The sequence below is a fragment of the Vombatus ursinus genome, unplaced genomic scaffold (assembly GCF_900497805.2).
Source record: "Vombatus ursinus unplaced genomic scaffold, bare-nosed wombat genome assembly UNPS02014799.1, whole genome shotgun sequence".
NCBI lineage: Eukaryota > Metazoa > Chordata > Mammalia > Diprotodontia > Vombatidae > Vombatus > Vombatus ursinus.
Window position 1 is genome coordinate 41,299,156 of NW_020954577.1, and position 22,563 is coordinate 41,321,718.

Here is a 22,563-nt window from a genome sequence, read left to right on the forward strand (position 1 = left end):
TATCTGAGAAAAGATGGAGTAGTGGCAGTTCATGGACTTCATGAAGGCTATTTTATTATGACGAGGGAAGAGTTTCTGATCAAAGGATAGCTAGGTAGGATCACAAAAGATAAAATGGACGATTCTGATAGCCTAAAATAAAAATTACTTTGCACAAAGGCGATGTGACTAAAATTAGAAAGGAAGCACATAACTGGAGGAAAAAATCTTCGCAACAAATTTCTCTTATAATAGTCTCATATCCAAGATGATACAGGGAACTGATCCAAATTTATAACAATAAAAACCATTCCCCAACTGAGAAATACAAATTTATCCACCTCAAATTCATCGGATTAACAAAACAAAACTGACAAAAAAAGGCAAATGACCTCTTGAAAGGGCTGTGGAAAAACAGGGCCATTAACATCCTGTGAATCAGACTAAGCACTCTGGTGAATCAGAACCATGCCTGCCCAGATCGCTGCTTACCTGCGTAGGCTTGGGCCCAGTCATGCCACTAACAGGCGTCCACTGCCAAAAGAGATCCAAGAAAGAGGAAAAGGACTCACATGCACAAAAATATTTACAGCAAATCTTTTTATAGTAGCAAAGAACTAGAAACTAAGAGGATGCCCATCTGTTGGGGAATGGTCAAACTACAGCACATGAAATGGAATGTAATACGTCATCGTAACAAACGACAAAACTGAAAGTTTCAGACAGACCTGGGAAGATCTATATGAACTGATGCAGAGTAAAGTGAAGAGAACCAGGAGAATAATTTATACATAGTAAAGACAAACAACTTTGAAAGATTTAATAACTTTGATCAATGCAATGGTCAGTGAAGATCCCAGAGGACCCATGATAAAGTATATTACCAACATCCTGACAGAGGACTCAGGGTGCAGATGGAAATAATATTTTTTTGTACATGGCCAATACATGAAGTTGTTTTATTTGATTATGCATATCTGTTAAAGGCGTTTTGTTTTTCTTTTCCAATGGAAGTGGCTGCAGAAAAATATATTTTTTATTAAAAAATAATAATAAAAAATCTCACATTATCTGCAAGGTAAAAAATTCACCTTATGAATAATTCATTTTTGATCAAATAAGAATGTACTGTGTAAACCATAAAGTGCTATATTAATGTATACTATTATGCTGTACCTGAAAGATTTTTGGAAGTCTAACCTGCATAAAACTGAATTATGATCTACAGAGGAGCATATTACTATTTTAAAAAGACAAAATTAGGAAGCTGACTCATTTCACAAAAAGATTCAACACAGGATTTTTTTAAATAGTAAATACTTTAGTATGTTTAAGATATCACCTGATTTAGCAAAAAAAAAAGACAATATAATTTTCCAGCCATGCATCTACTGAGTAAATTGGTGCCTGTCTACATATAGATAGATGATAATGAAGTAACAGGACTCTGTTAGTTGCATTAGAATAAAGCTTTCAAAAGTACCAAAATGAAGAGTAAAAAAATAGATTAATAAAACGACATTTGACATACCTTAGCAAGTTAATATCCATGCAAACATAAGCAATCACAGGACTTCACAATTGCAAAGTACCATTAAAAAATACAATCTGCAATTTTTAAAATTCCAGGATGTTTCATACCTTGGAATGCTTGGCCTTTGGAAGTCTGTTGAGAAGTTGAGATTGTCTTCCTGAGACTGATCCTTTCATTAAAAAAAAATTGTAAAAATAAAGTTGAGGTAGTTCATTTTCAAGTATGGTACTATGTTAATTAGAAACAAATTATAAAACTATAAACATATGGATAAATCATTCGCAAAATATTTAATTCGCAACTGTCCAACTGCAATTATTTTAAGCTGATAATCCCTTAATTTTTTAAAAAAGATCTCAATTAAAAGCAAAAGTAAAGTTGAAGTTTTCATAATTTAAATTTTATTAAAATACTTTTGTGGAAGTGCCCATTTACACTTTTAGATACTGCCAACAGGAATCGAGAAACCACAACTACGGATTTATGGCATCCCAAATTCTTAGCTGCTGCTGGATGAAGGCAAAGGCTTCAGGAAAATGATGTCTGAAAATGGAATTCGGTTTATGTGGACCAGATGCTAAAATCGAAGAATGAGTGAATGACTTGGCCCAGACTGGAATGTACCTACAAGCAGCACGCTCCAAAACAGTAATTTATTTGCCTAAAATCTTACAAATCTAAATCCAAGTGCTTTAAACTGAAACAGAAGGGGGAGGCCTACATCTACTCAGTCATCCAGCCTGACACTACAGAGAGTAGCTATGATGAACAGCATGGAGCCAGAAAAAATTCCAGGAAAAGAACATTAAGTCCGTTGCCTCACACTGGGGCATACAAGGGCACAAAACAGAAGGAGCCAAGCACAGTGAAAGACAAGCAAACCTTAAGGCACAGATATCACCTGAGACTTTTTATGATGAGACCCCTAACTAGAATGGTACAACAGGCATAGAGGGGGAGGAAAGTAAGAGAAGGTGGGCAGAACACTAGAATGTACTTCCAAATGTGTTCACAAGTCAGAAAGAACAGAGGGGGAAGCTTAATGGAGAACATCTGGGTGATGGTATCCAGGGAAGGAAACTGATGTGATGTGGTCACTGGATCATGCTATGGGTGACATCAGACACTGAAGATCTGAATATTGCCAAAGATACACATCACAGAGGGAATGCTTGGTCAGGTATGGGATGTATTAAACGGGCTGGACAGGAAGAGCCTGGCACTGAGGCTGATGTAACAGTGATAGAAGGACTGAATTTTCCAAACAGCTGAGGGAGCTTTTTCTCTGCCAAAAACAAAGTGGCTAATAATATCCTGAGTTGCCTTAAAGATAATTTCATCCAGCAAGACAGAGGAACCAATAAGGGGAAAGTCTATTATGGCTCTAATTCTCACCGATAAGGAAGAACTGGTTGCTGAAATAGAAATAAGAAGTTTGTGGGCATGTGAAATTGTGAGAGAAAAGCAAAGATAGACACAATCTGGTAAGTAACCTAGATCTGGTCACAGAAGATTTCAAAGGGTTCAGAAGCAGGAAAGGGAGGATTGCACAAATGTCCAGTGTCCACTATCCTCTCTGCTCACACAGAGCAACCACATTAGTTTAGTTGCTTATTACTCTCTATTAGGCTCCCAGCCTTCTCCACTCCAATCTGTCTTCCAGAGAGCTGACAAAGGTGATTTTCCTTAACCACTGGTCTATGTCAATACATCTAGGACAAACCATCAACTCCTCTGGCATTTAAATATTTCACCCACCTCCCAGTGTCTATTTTTGGTCTCATTATACATTACTCCCTTTCCTATAAGCCACAGTTCAGCCCAACTGGCCTTTTTACTGTCCCTCACAAAAGATACTCCGTCTTTTATCTCCATCCTCACTTCTGCCTCTCAGAAGTCCCAGTTTCCTCAAAAGCTCAGTGCAAGGGTCATCTTCTATATAAGACCTTTCCTGAGCCCTGTTAGTACTTCCCTTCTCTCCCCCCCAAAAAAATTACCCTATAAAGCCTGTATATTTACATGCAGTTTTCCCCTATAGAATATAAGTTCCTTGAGGGCAGGGATTGTTTTATTCTTGTCTTTGTATCTGGAGCACCTAAAAGAATGCTTGGCAACCTTAATACTCATTGACTGATTAAATTTCTGAGAGAAAATTGGCCCAGGAAGGAAAATGAAATCCTAGACATACTTGCCACCCCCCCCACCCCCAAAAAGAACTCCAATGCAGAGGAAAAGGGAAAATCTAAAAAGACTAATGTGGATGTACAATGTTTCTTTTTTTGACAGTTAACAGACCAGTAGATTACTCCAATGCTAGGTATATAGTTTATCTAGAGTTCAATACAGCGTCTCATAAAGTCCTTCAGTCTTTGGAGTAAGATGTAGAAATGTGGGGTAAACATAGTTTTAAACCTATGCTAAGACAACAGAAGCAAAGGCAGCTGAAAAGAAATGCGGTGTGGTCCTGCAAGAGTGTCATCAAAAGCAATAAAGCTCAGAACGAACTACCGCAGACCAAGAAAATAGAGTACAATAACAAAAGGTGTATCTACTCTTTTGTTTTTTTAAATTAAGTGGCAAGAAGATGCAGAACCAAAGGCTTCGCCGTTGCTTGCTGTGATGGCACAATAATGGACAAAAGAAAACAAGACTACTCAATTCTCATCTTTCTGTCATCTCTGCTAAGGAGAACGACCTTTGGACCGGACAGAACCAAAATGCCTAACGATAAAGCTGGTGTCCAGAGTAAGTAAGGAGATGGGAAGAGAGGAGGCTAGTGGAGACTTGACATACGCGCTTGCCTCACCACTGTCAGTGTGGACTGTAGAGAACAGGAGGGACATCTCAGGATTACAGGATAAATGTCTCGGTTTAAAGAAGGCAAGGGAATGGAGTCTACAAGGGAGTGAGTCTGTTTGACTTAGATTTCTAGCAAAATTCTAGGATGTACCTTTAAAGGAACAGGTAGTAAACTTTTGGAAAGGGAAGTCATGATCTACAGAGCCACAAGGCCTTTATGAAAACCAGGTCATACCGGACTAACCGGACGTCTTTTTTGACAGTTCATAGACTGGTAGATGAGGGCAATGCTGGACTTACATTTCATCTAGATTTCCACAAAGCATTTGACAAAATCTCTTAAAACTGTGGGCAACATGCAGAGATATGGTCTAGACAAAGGCCCAGTTCAAGGGCATTTGAACCTGGTGAAATGGCAGAAATGGAAAGGTAGTCAGGCATAGTCTTGAGTCCATGAGAAAACTGGCTGATAGCAGAGGGGCTCTGGATCTGGCCACGGCTCTGGACGTGGGCACGGCCCTGACTTTTAACATGTTTGTTAATGATTTGGATAAAGGCATCGGTGATGTTTATCAAATTTGCAGACAATACAAACTTAGGAAGGGATGGCCAGACACTGATGATGATCAGAATCAAAAAGAACCCAACAAGTCCCAGAAAACTGGGCCATTATCTAATAAGGATGAAATTCAATAGGAATAAACCAACGATCATAGAAACAGAGTTTGAGAAACATTTGGAAGCTGCCTAATCCAACCCCCTCATTTTACAGATGAGGAAACTGAGGATCAGAAAGGTGATATGACCTGGTCAGTTACCCAAAAAATGAATGTTAATGGTGGGATATAAACACAGGCTTGCTTGACTCCAAGGCCAGCACTCCACTGTTCAAAAATGAACTTCACCAGTTTAAGATGGGGAAGATATGGCTAGATAGTTCTTCTGAAAAAAATTATGCTGGTTTTAGAGGATTGCCAGTCTAATGAATCAACAATATGAAATGAAACCCAAGGAAGTGAATACTCTGTTAAGGGCTGTATTAAGAGAAGCACAGTACTTGAGGCTAAGAGAATGGTCTGCCCTGGGCCAAGCATCATTTTCACTTCTGGGCAGCATATTTTATGAAGGACATTAATTAGCTGCAGAGTGTACAGAGGAAAGTAACCAGGATAGTGAAGGGAACCAAGATAATGTGAGGATAAATGAAAAGAGCTGCGGTTATTTAGTCTAGAAATTCAGAGGGGATACAATAGTTGTCTTCATGTATTTCAAAGAGGGATTAACTTGGAGTAGTAGGTATAAGTTGCAGAGGCAAATTGAGTCTTACAAAAGATTGATCCAAAAAATATTTATCATGTTGCTTAAAATAAATAACAGACATGAAATAAGAGAGAAAATGCAGAATTTCAAGACCTTTTTTTTGTAGGATTGGGGGAGGTGGTGTTTCACTGTGAAGAGGACATGGGTCTTTGAGGAACGAGGTATGTCTGTGATTTCTGGCTCCTACACTTATTTACCTGGTAGATGACCCAGAGAAAACTCCAAATTTCCTGAGTCTCATTTTCACAACCTTTTTCCTACTACTTGTAGGATCCTATAACTCACAGGAGTATTGTGAGGAAAGGACTTTGTATACATTAAAGTACTATAGAAATTATTTTGAAACTATTTCTATTCTGAAACTATTAATTACTTCCGCACACAATCTTGACATATAAGTAGCAATAAAGGCTGAAATGTTTTGTACATCCTATAGTGTGAGAAACAAACATTGCCAAATCAAAGCCACTCAAAGAAATAACAGCACAAAATTCAGTAGTTTCATAATCAAAATTTAAAAGAAAATGATCATTAAATTCAACTCGAGGTAATTTTATTCCCTTTGGTGCCATCTAGTGGGCTGCAGAAAATCAGTAGCACATAAATTTAGGGACTAAAATTATTCAAACATGCACAACATGTTTTGGGGGAGAGTCATTTTAAAATGAAATAGCAAAAATGTGCAGAAATAAAACAAATAAGAACTATCAGGTCATTTTGTTAACTGTGAAGTTACTAATATTTTCTGAAGTTTGTTTTAAGGAACCTAGCTTCAAGATCTCAAAATTTTCTTTAACGGTATCTTATATTTGAGTATCTTGGGACTTTACTATGTACAGTATCTTATTTGGAAACAAAAAGAGGTAAGATTTCCAAATGGGACTCAAACCCAGGCCTCTATTTCTACTGTGTAGGCAGACTCTCAAACTAGATCTTTCCATTTCATGAACATTGGATCTTTGCCAACTTTATGTAAAGCACTGTGTAAGGTACTTAGGGAGCTAGAAGGTTAAGATAAGACATGATCCCTACCCTCATGAAGCTTACAGTTGAGTAGGGAGAAATGACAAATTAACAAATGACCCAAACAGAAGTGGAGTAACGTTGGTTGTCCGTCATTTTCAAAGAAGACCAATGACATCACAAGGAGTTGTCTTTTTATTTGAATGTGAATTGGATTCAAGTGGGGCAGAGTTGCACAAAATCATCAGCCTCACCCTCTTGGACAGTCTTCAAAGTCCAGTGGCAAAACAAAAGTCAGGACTCTTTGGTGTCTGCCCAAGCTCTATGCGCTCCACAGAGCCTTGCTTCTGCCACCTTCATGGACACTGGAACAAATTGTTCTCACCCACCCATTCGGGTAGGGGAAGTCTTCACAGGCTCAGGATAGACATCCTGCTAACTCACCAACAGGTGAGACCTGTCAGTTACCCTCAACCTGGTTTAACCTGTCTGCCAAGACAATTTACCAGGGTGTGGCCACTGCATAAGCTACAGCTTCTTGGAACCACCGGTGAGTGTGAAGTGCCAGGTGGACACCAAAGGTGATGAGCAGCCCTGAAAAGGGCTGAGTCGTTGGAGGAAAGTATTTAGTAATTGCTCCAGCAGGACCTTTAGTCATATGGGAAGCAGAGGAGCGTTGACGCTAATACTGAAATTCTCTAACTTTAAGGTTTACAAAAGGAATTACTTGGCCCAAGAAGGTTAATTAAAGAGTAGCCCATTAGCCAGTAGTCATTTTTTTTTAAAGCTATAGGCATCGATGGTAAAGGTAAACAGAAATCATAAGAGTAACTCTATATTAGTACTGACATTCCAACTTCAACTATCTGAGCTGCTCAAAGCACAATTAGGATCAAAGGACTGAGAAGGTGGAAGGGCCATTAGAAATCATAGAATCTAATCCAGGGGTAGGGAACCTGCTGCCTTGAGGACACAAGTGGCCTTCTAGGTTCTTGGATGGGGTCTTTGGACCGAGTCCAAAGTTTTACAGTACAAATCCCTTTTATTAAGTGGATTTATTCTGTGAAGTCTGAATTAGATTAGACTCTAATCTCTTCATTATGAAACCGAGGCCTTCGGAGAGGTATTGTGAGTTGCTCTGGGTCACATCTGATTCCCCAAAGGTAAAGTATTCTCACATGGTGGATAGTCTTGTGCCTTGGTAATGGGCATTCAACAAATCCTTGACAATTGTGACAACTGGTAGCAGCAGCTAGGTCCTCACAGAAATCACTAACTGGGATAGCCAAAGAGTTTCTGCCACACAAATTAATCTACCCCTGACCTAGTCATTCAGATTCAATACAATTAAAGTATTTATTTAGCATACACTACGTACTCAACAAGATCTGTAAATACTTTGCCAACATCGGATAAAACTCAGACCCTAATGCTTTGATGACTTGGTTTATTCAAACATATTTTCTCTCCCAATGATGCATTCCTGAAACTAAGTAATGTAAAAAAAAAATGTTTTTAAACAAACTGGATTATCTAGCCCTTTCTTTTCTTTTCTCCTAACAAACTGTCCGTAACAGTTACTTAAGTACTAAAATGCTCACTTAATGTGTTCTGGATGACTAAGGATACCAGAAACTGGCCTCTAAATATGTTAAGATGCTACTTTAATAGTTCTGAGAGTTCAAACCAAAGAGTAAGTCAATTTTGTTCAGCCCAGACCAGAATCTCTACCTGCCTGCCTCCTGCCGACCCCCACTCTTCATCTAGCCTAAGGGGTCTTAATGTTTTTTTGGTCTTCTGGGTCTCTTTGGCAGTCTAGTGAAGCCTATGGAACCATTCTTAGAAGAATGTTAAAAGAATAATATACATAAGATTACAAGGAAAACCATATTGAAATATAGTTTAAAAGTATTAAAGTATTGAAAACAAAAACAAATTCATAGACCCTAGGTTAAGATTTCATCTAGATACACAAATACCTAAAAAATTTGAGACAAACTCTTGAAATATTTCCTCTTATATAAAGGAAATACAGACTGTGGAAAACTGTGGATTTCACAAATCATCACAATGAAGTTCTAAGTTCAAAAGAGCCTTTCTATGTCACCCTGTCCATCCTATTCAAATAAAAATCACTTCTATAGCATTTCAGACAGGTAGTCATCTCATATCCCATGAGTGAGACCTGTTTCCTCCTGAGAGATCTCAAGCCACAGCTCCAAGATTTGGGAATATCTTCTATAAACTGAACTAACTCTGCCACTGCCCCTGGTTCTGCTCTCTGGGGCCAAGTAATATAAAATGAATCTTTCTCCCAAATGACAGTCCTTTAATTCTTGAAAACAGTTATCTTGTCTCCTCATTTACATCTTTTCTTCTCCAAGCTGACCACTCGCCAGCTTTCTTCACCTAACTGAAGAAAACTGATGCAATTCAAGGTTTAAATTAGTAAGTTACTCAACAAAATAACAAAATCCAAAGGTCACAGCAAACCCAAAATACATGCCGAAATAGTATTTACAAGACACGGTTATATGAGAAGATAATACATAGTTTTCATGACAGGAGATTATTCCTGTTGTTTCTACAGATGTATTTTAAGTGAACTCTGGGATTCAAGAAAAATGATGACTCCTGCATGGCGACAGAGGTCAAGGCTATTTAATTCTGAACTCGGTATACCTTGTGTTTCGACTTTTGCAGTTCTGTTCTTAGACTAGTACATTCCTTTCTCATCACTTCCAGCTCCTGTTCCAAACCATGGATTTTCAAGTCATTGCTCAACTTTTCTACCTCCCAGTTAGATGAAGGTCGATTTAGATTCCTCATCACTACAAAAAAGAAGCAGCAACAATTGAAGTCATCAGCAAACAGTGCCAACCTCGAAAACAGAACATGACCAGATGTACAGCTGGAAGGGACGGACATAGTTATCTCGGCTTAACTTCTTAATTTTACAGATAAAACTACAGCCCTGAGACACGAGGTGACTTCGATAAGGTCACAAAATGGGAAAACAGCAAGGCCAAGATTTAAGCCCCGGTGCTGTGGCTCCAAGTGCAATGTTCTTTCACTATGCCAGTAACTGGAAAACATGTATCAAAGATCTCATGGTACTGAAGAGCAGTATTATACCTGGTCCAAAAAGACAGGCAATCTAACAACTCTTTTGCTTTTATAATTTATTTTATGATTTTTCCCTTCAGCAGATATTCTTGATTATGTTCTAATTAGGGAATGGGAGCATGCCCTTGGGGCCAGAGTGGGATTAAACTATTTGCCATGGATAAACACAGGACTATAGTTTCAAGATAAAAGTTAACTTTTCATCCTGTTTAAAATTCTACACTATCAGCATGGTGAAAATCCATTAAAATTTTCCAATCAGCTTGTCTAGCCTGCTGTGTAAGGCTCGAGCACTGCCACTGTGCCTCTAGCGTTGAAGCCTAAAGGGAGCATGTGGAGGATGACCCACCCCCCCCCCCCCACCCTAGAGCAGAAGCACCCCTGGCGGTCTGAATCAAAGGCACAGACTTGCAGAGACTCTCACAGCCCTACTCCATCAATGGCAGGACCCGTTTCATCCCATGACTTTCTAGGTCCTCCCCAGGTTGATTTCAATGACTGGGCAGTGATTTATACCTTCTTTCCATTCTGTAATCAATCATTCTAGTCTGTGCTCCCCCTCTCCATACACACCAGAGGCCTTCTTCCATTCTGTAGGGAACAGGGTGGTGCCTGGCCATCTGGTTTTCCTAGCTCTCATTGTCCTAGCAAGATGAGAGGTCTCTTCTCTCTCTCTCTCACACAATCACATATCATACACACACTCATACAAACACACACATACATACAGCTATTATTTCTCGGAGGAAAGAACAGCACAATTTGTGTTAAATATTAGTACTATACAAAAATTAAATGGGGATACAATGAATATGTCAACTAACATAAGCTTTATGTAAAATCTAAGGAAAAAGAAAAATTAAGCAAAAATATCCTCCACTGTGCCTGGATCTGACAATGTAATCCACAATATCCTAGATTCAAAACAGAAAGGTCCTCAGAGACCACATACCCCAGCCCCAGCCTCTCACCTTACAGATGAAGGAACTGAGGCCCTCCAAGGGCAGATGGCTCACTTGAGGCCAACCAGGGCACAAGGATCCAAACTGTCTTCACTGGCCCCTCGGACTGGCCTTTTCCAAGAACAGTTAAAGATGCTGTCCGTGCCTAAGAGCCGCACCACCAGGTGTTGTGCTGCTGCTTCTTACCTTGCTGAGTCTCGACCTCGGTCCGGAGCTGGAGGAGCTCGACTTCTTTAGTCTGTAGCTGTTCATTTAATGCTTTTAAAGATTCAGAATTATCTTTATTCTAAGGAAAAAAGACAAGACTATATGTATAAAAACCATACGCTGGCAATCTCTTTTAGTTTCCAAAAAGGTATTAGAAAAACAAAGGTGGGGCAGCTAGGTGGCACAGTAGATAGAGCACCGGCCCTGAAGTCAGGAGTACCTGAGTTCAAATCTGGCCTCAGACACATAACACTTACTAGCTGTGTGACCCTGGGCAAGTCACTTAACCCCATTGCCTAGCCAAAAAAAAAAAAGAAAAAAAAAGTTGTACTTTAGTGTTTCAATAAGTAGGCAGGCCAAGAAGTTTGAGTTTGGCTGTCAAATTTACATTTTTTTTCTTTCCTTATTTAGGATATTCTCTATTCACTGGATTTTCTTATTGATAGTACCAAATACCTGATGTCCTCATTGAATTTTAGAAGTTTATCTTTCATTCCAATGTCATTTCTTTTAAAAAAAATTAAAAAATTAATGCCAGACATATTTTAAAACTAAAGCTCCTCACTTATTCAGTCTTAATTTCTTCAGGAAATTACATTATTATTATTTATACTATTTTTTGGTTACACTATAACCTACAATATTCTCAAAACCTATTAATCTATTTTTAGTATCTGTTTTTATAATAGAAAAAACCTGAAAGAAAATTTAACATGTTTTAAGAATCTTTTTAAAAACTCAGATTGGCAGAGGTGAGAATAGTCATTTGCATTCAACTAATCTCACTCCATTTCTCAAAAGGACTTACCATTTTATCCAATTTGCTTTTCAAATTATCTCTGTCTAGGCAGACCTCCCGATAAGCATGATAGGCCTTGTTTACTTGTTCTCGTCCTACAGAGCTTGTTTCTTCATCTAATCGGTTTTCAAGAAGCTAAATACAGAAGAATAGGGGGAAAAACTCAAGAATTTATACTACTTACTGGGGTTTTAATTTTTCTAAAGCTCTGATTACTTCAAAATTTGCAGTTTAGGGGAAAAAATGTCAAAGGATAATTGGATTAAAGTTCCACGTTTAACTAAGTCAATCCATGCTAAGAGAATTTTAAAAGAACAAAATACAAAAAGAAAGTGTCAACCTCTTGCTTGGAAGAATATCTCCACAATAAAATTCTCTTTGAATGGTAACTCCTTAAATTAAAGCTGCAATCAAGAAGAGACATTTGAAGAATTCAATTCAGCAAATATTAATTTAATTTGATGAGAGAATAGACCGACTAATTTTTTTTGGCTTGCTTTAACTTATTCAGGCCATTAACATGTGAGTTGGGGGAAAATGCCATGTAAAGGAATACTTAACTCTAGAGAATACATATTATGAAAGTTGGCTATTAAAGCACATTTCTACATACTAAACCAGATTTTCCCACTAACCTATTATAAATTGAAACTATGTTGCCTTTGAAAAGTTGAATCCTAAAGGTGTTTTCACATAAATTCAAGCTTTAAAAATCAACTTTCCAAAGAAATATGCTAATTTTCTATAAATTCATAATTCTAAAAACCAGTCCTCAGATGTAAATGCTAGTAGGACTTTGTTATTTTTTTTTAATTGGCACAGTTACTTAGGCTTAAGTAATCAAACTAGATTTTTTTAAAATCACTTAATTTCTAGCAAGGCCCTTCCAAGATTTTACAGGAAGATAACAGAGCTCTGATTGATTGAACAATATATTCTAACACTTTGTGGAAGATGTTGACTTTTGGAAATGGAAATGGCAAGATTAAAAACTCAGAAAGAGGCAGATTCAAAACATTACAGTAAATTAATATTGAGAAGCATATATCCTAAAAACCAAAGCCCAGTGGGCCTCAAAATTCTTCCACATACACCTTAATATATATTGAATCAGTTTCATCATTTATAAATACAGAAATGGCAAGCTTTTATTAAATATTTTACAACATATACACTCATACATATAGACCATAAAGTTGTCATTGATATATATTCCCCAAAAGGGAACCACAATAACAAAACCTTGAGACCAAACTCTAGGAAAAATTAAGAATGCGCCCATCAGATGAGGTCCATGCCTAAATTCTCAGTGGCTCCTGCCTCCTACGTAAACACATTGGTGGGCTTTCCTTCAATTGTACCTAATCTGCCTTTGTAACAGATAAAAATCCATGTTCTCTATTAGCATTTTATATTACAAAACAAAGGTTTTACACCTAAGGAAACTGCTGCAACAGAAGAACCAAGAATATAATGCGTGAGGTTTACACTTGAGAGGAAGGAAGGAAGACACAGACATGGGCCACATGAGATGTGCGCGGTAACACTGACGTGAATATCTACATAAAGACAAGATCGCAGACCCATTTCAGTACGAATACCTATTTAAAATGTATTCCACTAAAAATGCTTCAAGATTCTATAATATGCAGTGAGTGTCACCTCATAAGCAGCACCCAGCGCATGGTAAGGCAGCCTCGGTTGAGAAGACTTGGCTTTGAGTACTGCTTCTGATAAGCAAACAGATTCTTAGGACCCCGAAAGTGGATGATGCCATCAATGCCCCAGGTAATGCTCTAAGTCTCAGAGTTACAGAAGAAGAGTTGATTTGCAGATAAATGCAGATAAATTCCACTCCCAGAATTACCCACACCAAAGAAATCCCAGCTTCTAGCCTAAAAAAAAAAAGGCAAGAAATAGAAGCCAGCCCTCCAAAGAAACTTTCATAGCAGCCAAATGGAAGAGGCTTCACTCTTCATGACTCTAAGTCAGAGAAGAGTCACTGCCCTCCCTAGGCAGGTAAAGGGCATTTCCTCACCAGGAATTACTTACCCCAATAAGATCTGAACTTCCGACCACTTCCAGTCAGGTCAATGAAAGAGGGTAGATAGACTATTATTTTTTAGTAATTCAAGTATTTTAAAGTTTCACATAATAAGTATGACACTAAAACAGGGCAAGCAAAATACCTTTTCTTCCAGAAATCGTATTCTTTTCTTTAAGAGGGAATTCTCCTTCTCTGAATCCTTAAGTCTCTTTTTGATGTCCTCATATGCTGTGACAAGGGCAAAGTGGGAAGCCATAGACTCATCTCCTGCATAGATTGACATAGGAGTGATGGTATCTCTCCTCTGAGTCTTTTCATGGTTCAGAATACAGATGTCATCTTCCACTAGTGCATCCATGATAGCTCTTTAAAAGAAAAAAAAAGAAATACATATGGTATGTGTATATATCTGTGTGTATGTATGCATGTGTGTGTGTGTGTGTGTGTGTGTGTGTGTGTAAAAAAGCTTCACCACAAGAAAAACCAACCTTGCATGAGGTAAATAGCTGAGGCCCTATTTTAGTCACAATTCTTAAATTTTGCAAACAAAGTGTTATCAACTCAGTGAAATTCAATTTTCCTTATTGTGATAAAACCAAGACAAAATGAGTCCATATTTTAACCTTTCACATTACTGCCATTTTTGAGGATCAGGAAACTAAGTCTCTAAATTTATAAATCTGAAGACCTGTTTTTAATTCAACTTAAGTTACCATGATAGAGGCTTTTATGTGGCTCCGTAGCACATAAGGTCTTAAAGATGTTACACCCATACTCCAGCATAACTCATGCTAGCAATGTCCTTAAAGTTCCCTACTCCACCATCACAACAAGACAGAATTGCTCTTAAGCCATGGGATTTTCACAAGTTAGTTACTTCAACTTTAGGGGCCTCAGTTTCCTCATCTGTTAAATGAGAGCTGAACTTGAGGACCTTCAAGATCTGTTATGAATCTAAATCAATCACAGTAGTGCAGGCTGATGGTCACAAGTAGTTTGGCACAGGGGACAATGGGATCGTACTTTTGTGTGTTTGCTAAGTGTCTTAAATGTTCAGAAATCAGTCAAAGTTGGTGAACATTCTTGTGGAACAAATAATCTTTTTTTTTTTTTTTTTTTTAACGAGGCAATTGGGGTTAAGTGACTTGCCCAGGGTCATACAGCTAATAAAGTGTCTGGTCTGAGACCAGATTTGAACTCAGGTCCTTCTGACTCCAGGGCTGGTGCTCTATTCACTGTACCACCTAGCTGCCCCTTGGAACAAATAATCGTGACAAAATCTCGAGGAAGCACTTGCATATGTAACCATGACACACAAGCATAAAAATGATTCACTAGCCTTCTCCCTTTCCTGCTCTTCCTAATACATAAAACCAAAGGGGATCACTCTTTACTTTTCTCCCTCCTTCTGCTGAATGACTTGACTTTTGGCTACTCTGGTTATTAGCACCTAAAAGAAACAACAAGGACCGCACACCAAATCCAGTTTCTTACTTAGCTACTGACAATTCAATTCAACAAATATTCACTGCGCCCATCCTCCATAGCAATACCTTCCATTCCCTTGGGCTGCCCACCACACTGTTCCAATCTACAGTGTACACAGCTGCCAAAATACTCTTCCTTAAGCACACCCACACTGTCTCTGAAGTTCTCAGAAGCTTAAGAGGTTCCCAACCTCCTTGAGGACAAGAAAACATTTGGGCTTGGCCTGCACTGAAGAATCTTCGCTGTGGCTCTGGCTTACCTTTCCAGACTTATTTCCTATGACTTTCCTTCTCACTCTGTGGTCCAGCTGCATAGCAAAGCGCTCTGGAGATAGCATGCATGGTTGCCTGTTTCCTGTGCCTTTATACAGACCATCCTGAATGCCCTGAATGCACCCCTTCCTCCCCACTTGCCTCTTGGCATCCTTAGGGTCTGTTTCTTCATGTCTAAAATGAAAAGGCTGAGTCAGATGACCTCTAAAGTTCATTCTAAATCTATGATCCTAGAATGAGAAAAGGATTCAAGGATGAACTATTTTCTATGCTAGGCTGGGATGGGATTTTGACATGGATGTGTAAGGGCATTTATTACTTTAGCATGGTATAGCAGAAAGAATACTGAACCTGGAGTCAAAACTGCTAGATACTAGAATCTCAATTCTGCTACTTCTTAATAGCATGACTATGGACAAGTCATTTACCTCTTCCGAGCTTCACTTTCCTCACATGTGGGGCAGCTAAAGTGAAGCTAGTGACTCCACACCAGCCCTCTCTCACTTACATCCAATTCACTTGCATGTCAAGGCATCACCTCCCTGATGTTATGGTTCTCTGCAAGAATGCAGAATAACAGTGTCTGTGAGTAGTAAACAGGAGCTGCTCCACTGGGGGATCCAATTGGAACTGGCCAATTAGGCAACATGACCAGCCAACCTTCCTGGCTAGCTTCTTTCCTTCCCTTCCTTCCACCTCCTTTCTTTCTTTCCATTCCCTCAGTCCACATAGGATACCAAACCCTTACCAGTGTGCTCTGCCCAAAGGAATGTAAATTTTTATCCCAGAAACCTTTTTTTTTTACTCTACAGGACCCTGCCTAAGAGCCAAATCACTCAGGCTCTCAAAGATTGGCCAACAATGGGTCTCAGGCCAAGCCCCACTTGGTCAAGGTTTGGACCCAGATTGTCTCAGAGTTTAAGTTTGGCCAGAAAGCCTGAGGGTCTTTCCCTCCCAGACTGATTTTTTTTTAAAATTAGGTAAGTCTCAGCCTCATTTCAGACTTAGCCTTAATCACTGAATGCCTGTTTCCTCAGTCAAACTGAGACTCATTAAAAACCTTAGTTAAAAAGGCCAAGGTCTCCCAGGACCTCCAGGGCTATCTGCATTCCTCCTGATCTACATTTCACCACTAGACCCAGAAGGCTCTGGAGGAGAAAGTAAGGCTGGTGACTTTACACAGCCCTCTCTCACTTAAATCCAATTCACTTGCAAGCCGTGGCATCACCTTCCTGATGTCATCATCCTCTTAGAGAACAAAGGACAAACAATAACAGGTGGCACAGTAAACAGAGCAATGGGCCTGGAGTCAGGAAGATCTGAGTTCAAATCCATCCTCAGACACTTACTGGCTCTGTGACCCTGGGCAAGTCACTTAATCCTGTTTGCCTCAGTTTCCTTATCTGTAAAATGAGTTGGAGAAGGAAATGTCAAACCACACATCTTTGCCAAGAAAACCCTACAGCTAACATCCATGGGGTCACATCGAGTCAGGCATACCGAGCAACTTCCTCATACGTAAAATGATGATGATACTGGTCCAATCACACAGGGCTGTTCTAATTTAGAAACTCTGTTAAACTGCAAAGCTTCATATATAAACAGGAGCTATGATTCATGGAATTACTATTTTAATAACTGATACAGAGCTTTAAGATTTGTAAAGCACTTTATGTACATTATCTTGCTAAACAAGGAATTTGAAGAAAAAATAATATTACTAAAGGCAAAAAGACAGAGGATATATTAAAGGAATGACAAATAGTATACTTTGGCTGGAGGCTAGGATGTGTGCACAAGGAGACTGGTTAGATAGATTAGGCTCAGATTAAGGAGGGCCATGAATACCACGATAAGGAGTTTAGACTTTTTTTCTGCAGGCAATGGAGAGTCATTGCAGGATGCTGTAGGAAAGAGCATGAACTTGGAGTCAGGAGAACTCTGGGTAGAACTCCAGTAACACAACACCTTATGAACTGTGTGACCCCCACCAAGTCATTCACCCCTTTCAGGGTAGTGCCTTTCTCACAGGATTAGCAGGGTCAAATGAATTATATTGTATGCAAAATGTTTTGCAAAACTCAAAACACAATATAAATGTCAAGCTCTTTCTGAGCCATGGAGTGGACATCAGCACTAAGCATTAGGAAGATTAAAGTGGCAACAGTGAATAGGATGGATTAAAGGCTGGAGAGACCACAGGCAAGAAGATGAGTTGGGAGATAACTGGAACAGTTTGGAGGGAGAGGAAATGCAAGCTTAGACTGGCCAGTGGAATCAGAAAAGGAGGAAAAGAGAGATGAGATAAACACTGGGAGGCCTGATAATAAAATAGCTGTTGGTGGGGAGAGGAAAGAGTTGGAGGTTTTAAGGTTTCCAGACTGAGTGACAACAGAATAATGGTTCCAATGGGGCTGTTCTTGAATTCTCTTACCTGATCAAGGAAGCCCCTGAAGGTATAATCCCATTAACTGGCCTTTCCTTATTACCTACATCCAAAGGTATAATCCCATCAACTGGCCCCTACACCCAATCTCCCAATTCTCTATTACCCTTAATTTAGCCCAGCCCTCCATTGTCTATTACCTTCCAATGGCCACTGGCTACTTCCTACCCTTGACCCAATCTAGACCTCATTCTAGACCTCCCAAGTTACTCCCATCAAGATTCTTCCTAGATCCCTCCCACAGTCTTTCTGTATATAAGGTCCATGTTGTCTCCATTAAGGTGCTCATAATCTTAAGAGTGTAGCTAAAGGTTCAGATTCCTTAAGAGTCTGGCCAATATGGCAGATCTTTAATAAACCTTGTCTTTGGCTGTAAGAAGGCTTGGGTCGAATTCATTTGGGTAGGGCCCCTGTGTTGTGATTTTGGGGTCCTAGCACCCCTAAACCTCTAGACCTCAATAGTTCCTCGAAGAGAAACAGGAGCAGAGGTAATGTGCTGTTGGTGTGACTGGTGGAGAGAGGGAAGAAGTGGTGAACCCCTTTCTATAATTCCCCAGAAAAATTCCCTCCCCTTCTGTCTATAAGCTAAGGAGATGTTGTCTATGCCTTGGCTCCCTGGACAATGAATTCTCTTCCTTCTTAGTCTTCTCCAAGAATTCTCCCTCTAGGCATTAGCCTGTCTGTCCAGGGTTTGATAATCTAAGCTTGGAGATTTGGGGGCTATAAGTTTCTGTGAACCCCCTGACAATTATCTATTTCCCTCCTACCTCACGGCCTACAATGGAATCCAAGCTCTCTCTTCTATCAAGACGGTAAGTGGCTAATGATACACCCCACTAAGTCTACTCTTGTATATTGCAGAATTCCCCAACAAATTAGTGTCTGCCTGGCCAAACTGGTGGCAGCCCCTTAGTGGACCTCCGGTCAGGTCAGCATTCAGAGGAAGCTTCCATTCTCTTCTTTTGGTTACAAGGTAACCTGCATACTCTGGGGCTCCCCAACAAATAGCCCTTCTAATGGCCCTTTCCTCTGGCTCTGCCTCCTCTAAAGAGACACGATTCTGACAGGAAATTAAAGGGCAAGTTCTTTAACAAGGAAATTGTGGGTACACAGTAGTCATGAATCAACACAGATTTTTTAAAAGGCACGTACAAAGTAAACATGGAAGAAGGAAGATCAGGTAAACGAAGATGAATACAAAAGCACTACCTTGAGCTAAGGCTCAGAATCACCCAGAGGAAAAAAGGGGCTGCTCAAAGTGGGTGGAACCATAATGGATAATGGGGAGAGTGGGGGGGGCTGCTCAACTCTTGTTTTGCTTCTGCCCAGGAGACTGATCTCAGGACTGGAAAACACAGAACCAAAAAGACAAAACAGAGAGCTGACAGCCAAGCACAGCACAAGGGAAAGAGCACCTCCCCTTCACGCTCAGCTAGGATTCAGTTCACATCCCAGCTCCCAGGCTTTAGACAAATCAGGGAACCTCCTGGGTTTTAATTCATTTCATCTATAGGGGGCTGAAAGGTACATGGCCTCTGAGGCTTCCGCCAGCACTGGAGCTTTGGTGTGATGAGTAAGGAGACAGTAAATGAGGCTGCCAGTTGCCTTTGAGGAGTTTCAATTCACTTGACCTGGATTAAAATCACTGATGGTGATTTCCACAGGATCTTGGAGAATGGAAGTTACCACAGGATGAGTGGAGGGCAACTGTTTCTCTAAGTTTAAAAGAGATAGTGGAAGAGGAGGAGAGGAGAGGAGAGGGAGAGGCATCTGCAAAACGTAGGCCAGGTAATAGATTTGCTCTGTTTGTTCTTAGAGATAAATGGTCAGACAATGTAAAGAAGCAAATTTTAGTTTGATCTAAGTCCTCAACAGTCAGAACTGCCTGAAAGTGGAACAGGCCATCTTGAAAAGTAGTTAATGGTTCCCCCTCCTTGGGTATCTCCAAACAAAGGCCAGATGACTATCTGGGGTGTATGTCGGAAATGGAAATTTTGTTCAGCTACATGTTGAATTGGAAGGGATAACAGTGCCCACCTAATTCAAATTCTAAAATACAGTCTAAGAAGCAAAATGAATACTGATGCCCCCTCCCCAAATCCTTTGATTCACAGGGAATGTTAATCTACCATTAATATACTACTATTTTATACAATTTTACTTTCATACAATTTATGACAATTATTACGATGAGACCTAAATTAGAATTTAATATTAAATAACTTCCAACATTGAAGAACTGGTTAATATAACTGACAGTATTCCAACTACTCCCCTTCTAGATCGCTGCCTTTGGCAGGGCAGAGGGGCCTGCCTAGCTTAATGAAACTATGAGCTGTGCTGTCCATGGTTGCCCAAGACGGACAGCTCATAGTGAAGAGTGCAGACAAAAGTTTATCCAGTGGAGAAGGAAATGGCAAACCACTCCAGGATCTTTGCCAAGAAAACCCCATGGATAGTACTAAAATGATAAAATAGATGATAGTGGAAGATTAGCCTCTTGAGTTGGAAGGTGTCCAGTAAACTAGTAGGGAAGAGCTGAGGACAACTACAGGTAGCTCTAATACTAATGAAGCTGCTGGGCCAAAGCCAAAAGGAAGTTCAGCTGCAGATGTGTCTGCCAATGAACGGAAAGTCTGATGCTGCAAAAATCAATATTGCATGGGAACCTGGAATGTAAGACATGGGAACCAAGATAAGCTGGATGTGGTCAAAGAGGAGATGGAAAGTCTAAACATTAACATTTTGGGTGTCAGTGAACGTAAACGGATGGGAAAGGATGAATTTAAATCAGGTGATCACTCCATATACTAGTGCGGGCAAGAATTCCTTAGAAGAAATGAAGTAGCCCTCATGGTCAATAAAAGGGTGAGAAAGGCAGTAGTGGGGTAGAATCTCAAAAATGACAGAAGGTATCTCTTTGAATCCAAGGCAAACTGTTCAACATCACAATAATACAAGTCTATGCTCCAACCATTGAAGCCTAAGTTGACCAATTCTATGAAGAACTACAACATCTTCTAGAAACGATTAAAAAAAAAAGACATTATATTCATCACAGGGGATTGGCATGGAAATCAAAAGATAATTGGAATAACAGGCAAGTTTGACCTTGGAGTACAAACTGAAGCAGTGCAGAGACTAACAGAGTTTGGTCAGAATAACTCGCGCTGGTGACAGTAGGCACTCCTTTCAACCACCCCAAAGCCGACTCTACACATGAATGTCACCAGATAGTCAATATCACAATCAGATTGATTATGTACTTTGCTGCTAAAGGTGGAGAAACTCTACACAGTCAGTTAAAACAAGACCTGGAGCTGACTGGGGCTCAGATCATGAGCTGCTTATTGCAAAATTCAGACTTAAATTGAAGAAAGTAAGGAAAAACCATCAGACCATATAAGTGTGACCTAAATAACATCCCTTATGAATATAAAGTAGAAGTGATGAATAGATTTAAGGGATTAGATCTGGTACATAGAGTGCCTGAAGAACTATGGATAGAGGTTTGCAATATTGCATAGGACACAACAACAAAAACACCCCAAAGAAAAAGAAGAGCAAGAAAGCAAAATGGCTGTCTGATGAGGCTTTACAAATAGCTGAAGCAAGAAGAAAAGGGAAAGAGATACCCAACTGAATGCAGAATTGCAGAGAATAGCAAGGAGAGATAAGCAGCTTTCCTTAAATAAGTAATGGAATAGAATCGAATAGAAGAAAACAACAGAATGGGAAAGACAAGAGATCTCTTCAAGAAAATTAGAGCTAGAGACTTGGAGCTGACTGTGGTTCAGACCATGATCATCTTATAAAATATCAACAATCTCAGATATGCAAACAATCTGACTTTGATGGCAGAAAGTTAAAAGGAATTAAGAAGTCTCTTGATGAGGGTGAAAGAGTGCAAAAGCTGGCTTGACTCTTAACATTGAAAAAACTAAGATCATGCCAACTGGTCCCATCACTTCCTGACAAATAGAGAGAGAGAAATGGACACAGTGTCAGATTTTATACTCTTGGGCTCAGAGATCACCAGACAGCAACCACGAAATTAAAAGACACTTGCTCATTGGAAGAAAAGCAAATCTGGATAGCCTACTAAAAACAAGAGACATCACCTTGCCAACAAAGGTCCACATAGTCAAAGCTATGGTTTTTCTAGTAGCAATATGTGGCGATGAAAGTTGGACTATAAGGAAAGTGGATCACCACAGAATTGAAGCTTTCAAATTGCAGTGCTGGAAACTTGAGAGTCCCTTGGACAGCAAGGAGATCAAATCAATACTTAAAGAATTAATTCAGGCTGTTCACTGGAAGGTCAAATACTGAAGCTGAAGATTAAGTACTTTGGCCACATAATGAGAAAAGAGGATTCACTGAAAAAGATCCTGATGTTGGGAAAGACTGAAGGCAAAAGGAGAAGGCAGAGGACGAGATGGATAATGTCCTGGAAGGAACTAACATGAGCTTAGACAGAAGTCAGGACATAGTAGAGGACAGAAGGGCTTGAACAACAATAATAACTCAAAATACTTAGCCTCATGACAAGATTCACAGAGTTTTCTATTATTTAAGTCAGGCTGGCTCATATACTTTAAAATGCATTTGCTTAGTGTTT

General features: G+C 39.6%; 1 protein-coding gene across 5 annotated transcripts in view; it reads right to left on the minus strand.

Annotated features, from left to right (window-relative positions):
* AZI2 (5-azacytidine induced 2) overlaps positions 1-22,563 on the minus strand; it is a 37,648-nt gene that overhangs the window by 10,232 nt on the left and 4,853 nt on the right. For 4 of the 5 annotated variants that reach the window (XR_003570017.1, XM_027872275.1, XM_027872276.1 and 1 more), the window contains exons 2-6: positions 13,879-14,101; positions 11,699-11,824; positions 10,870-10,969; positions 9,278-9,426; positions 1,621-1,682 (exon numbers count right to left, since the gene is read on the minus strand). Coding sequence is in view for 4 of the 5 variants with exons in the window: in XM_027872275.1 (XP_027728076.1) it covers positions 1,621-1,682; positions 9,278-9,426; positions 10,870-10,969; positions 11,699-11,824; positions 13,879-14,094 (653 nt within the window). In the remaining variant the exon portion in view is untranslated. The remainder of the gene's footprint in view (positions 1-1,620; positions 1,683-9,277; positions 9,427-10,869; positions 10,970-11,698; positions 11,825-13,878; positions 14,102-22,563) is intronic. The other variant, XM_027872278.1, reaches the window with a different exon arrangement.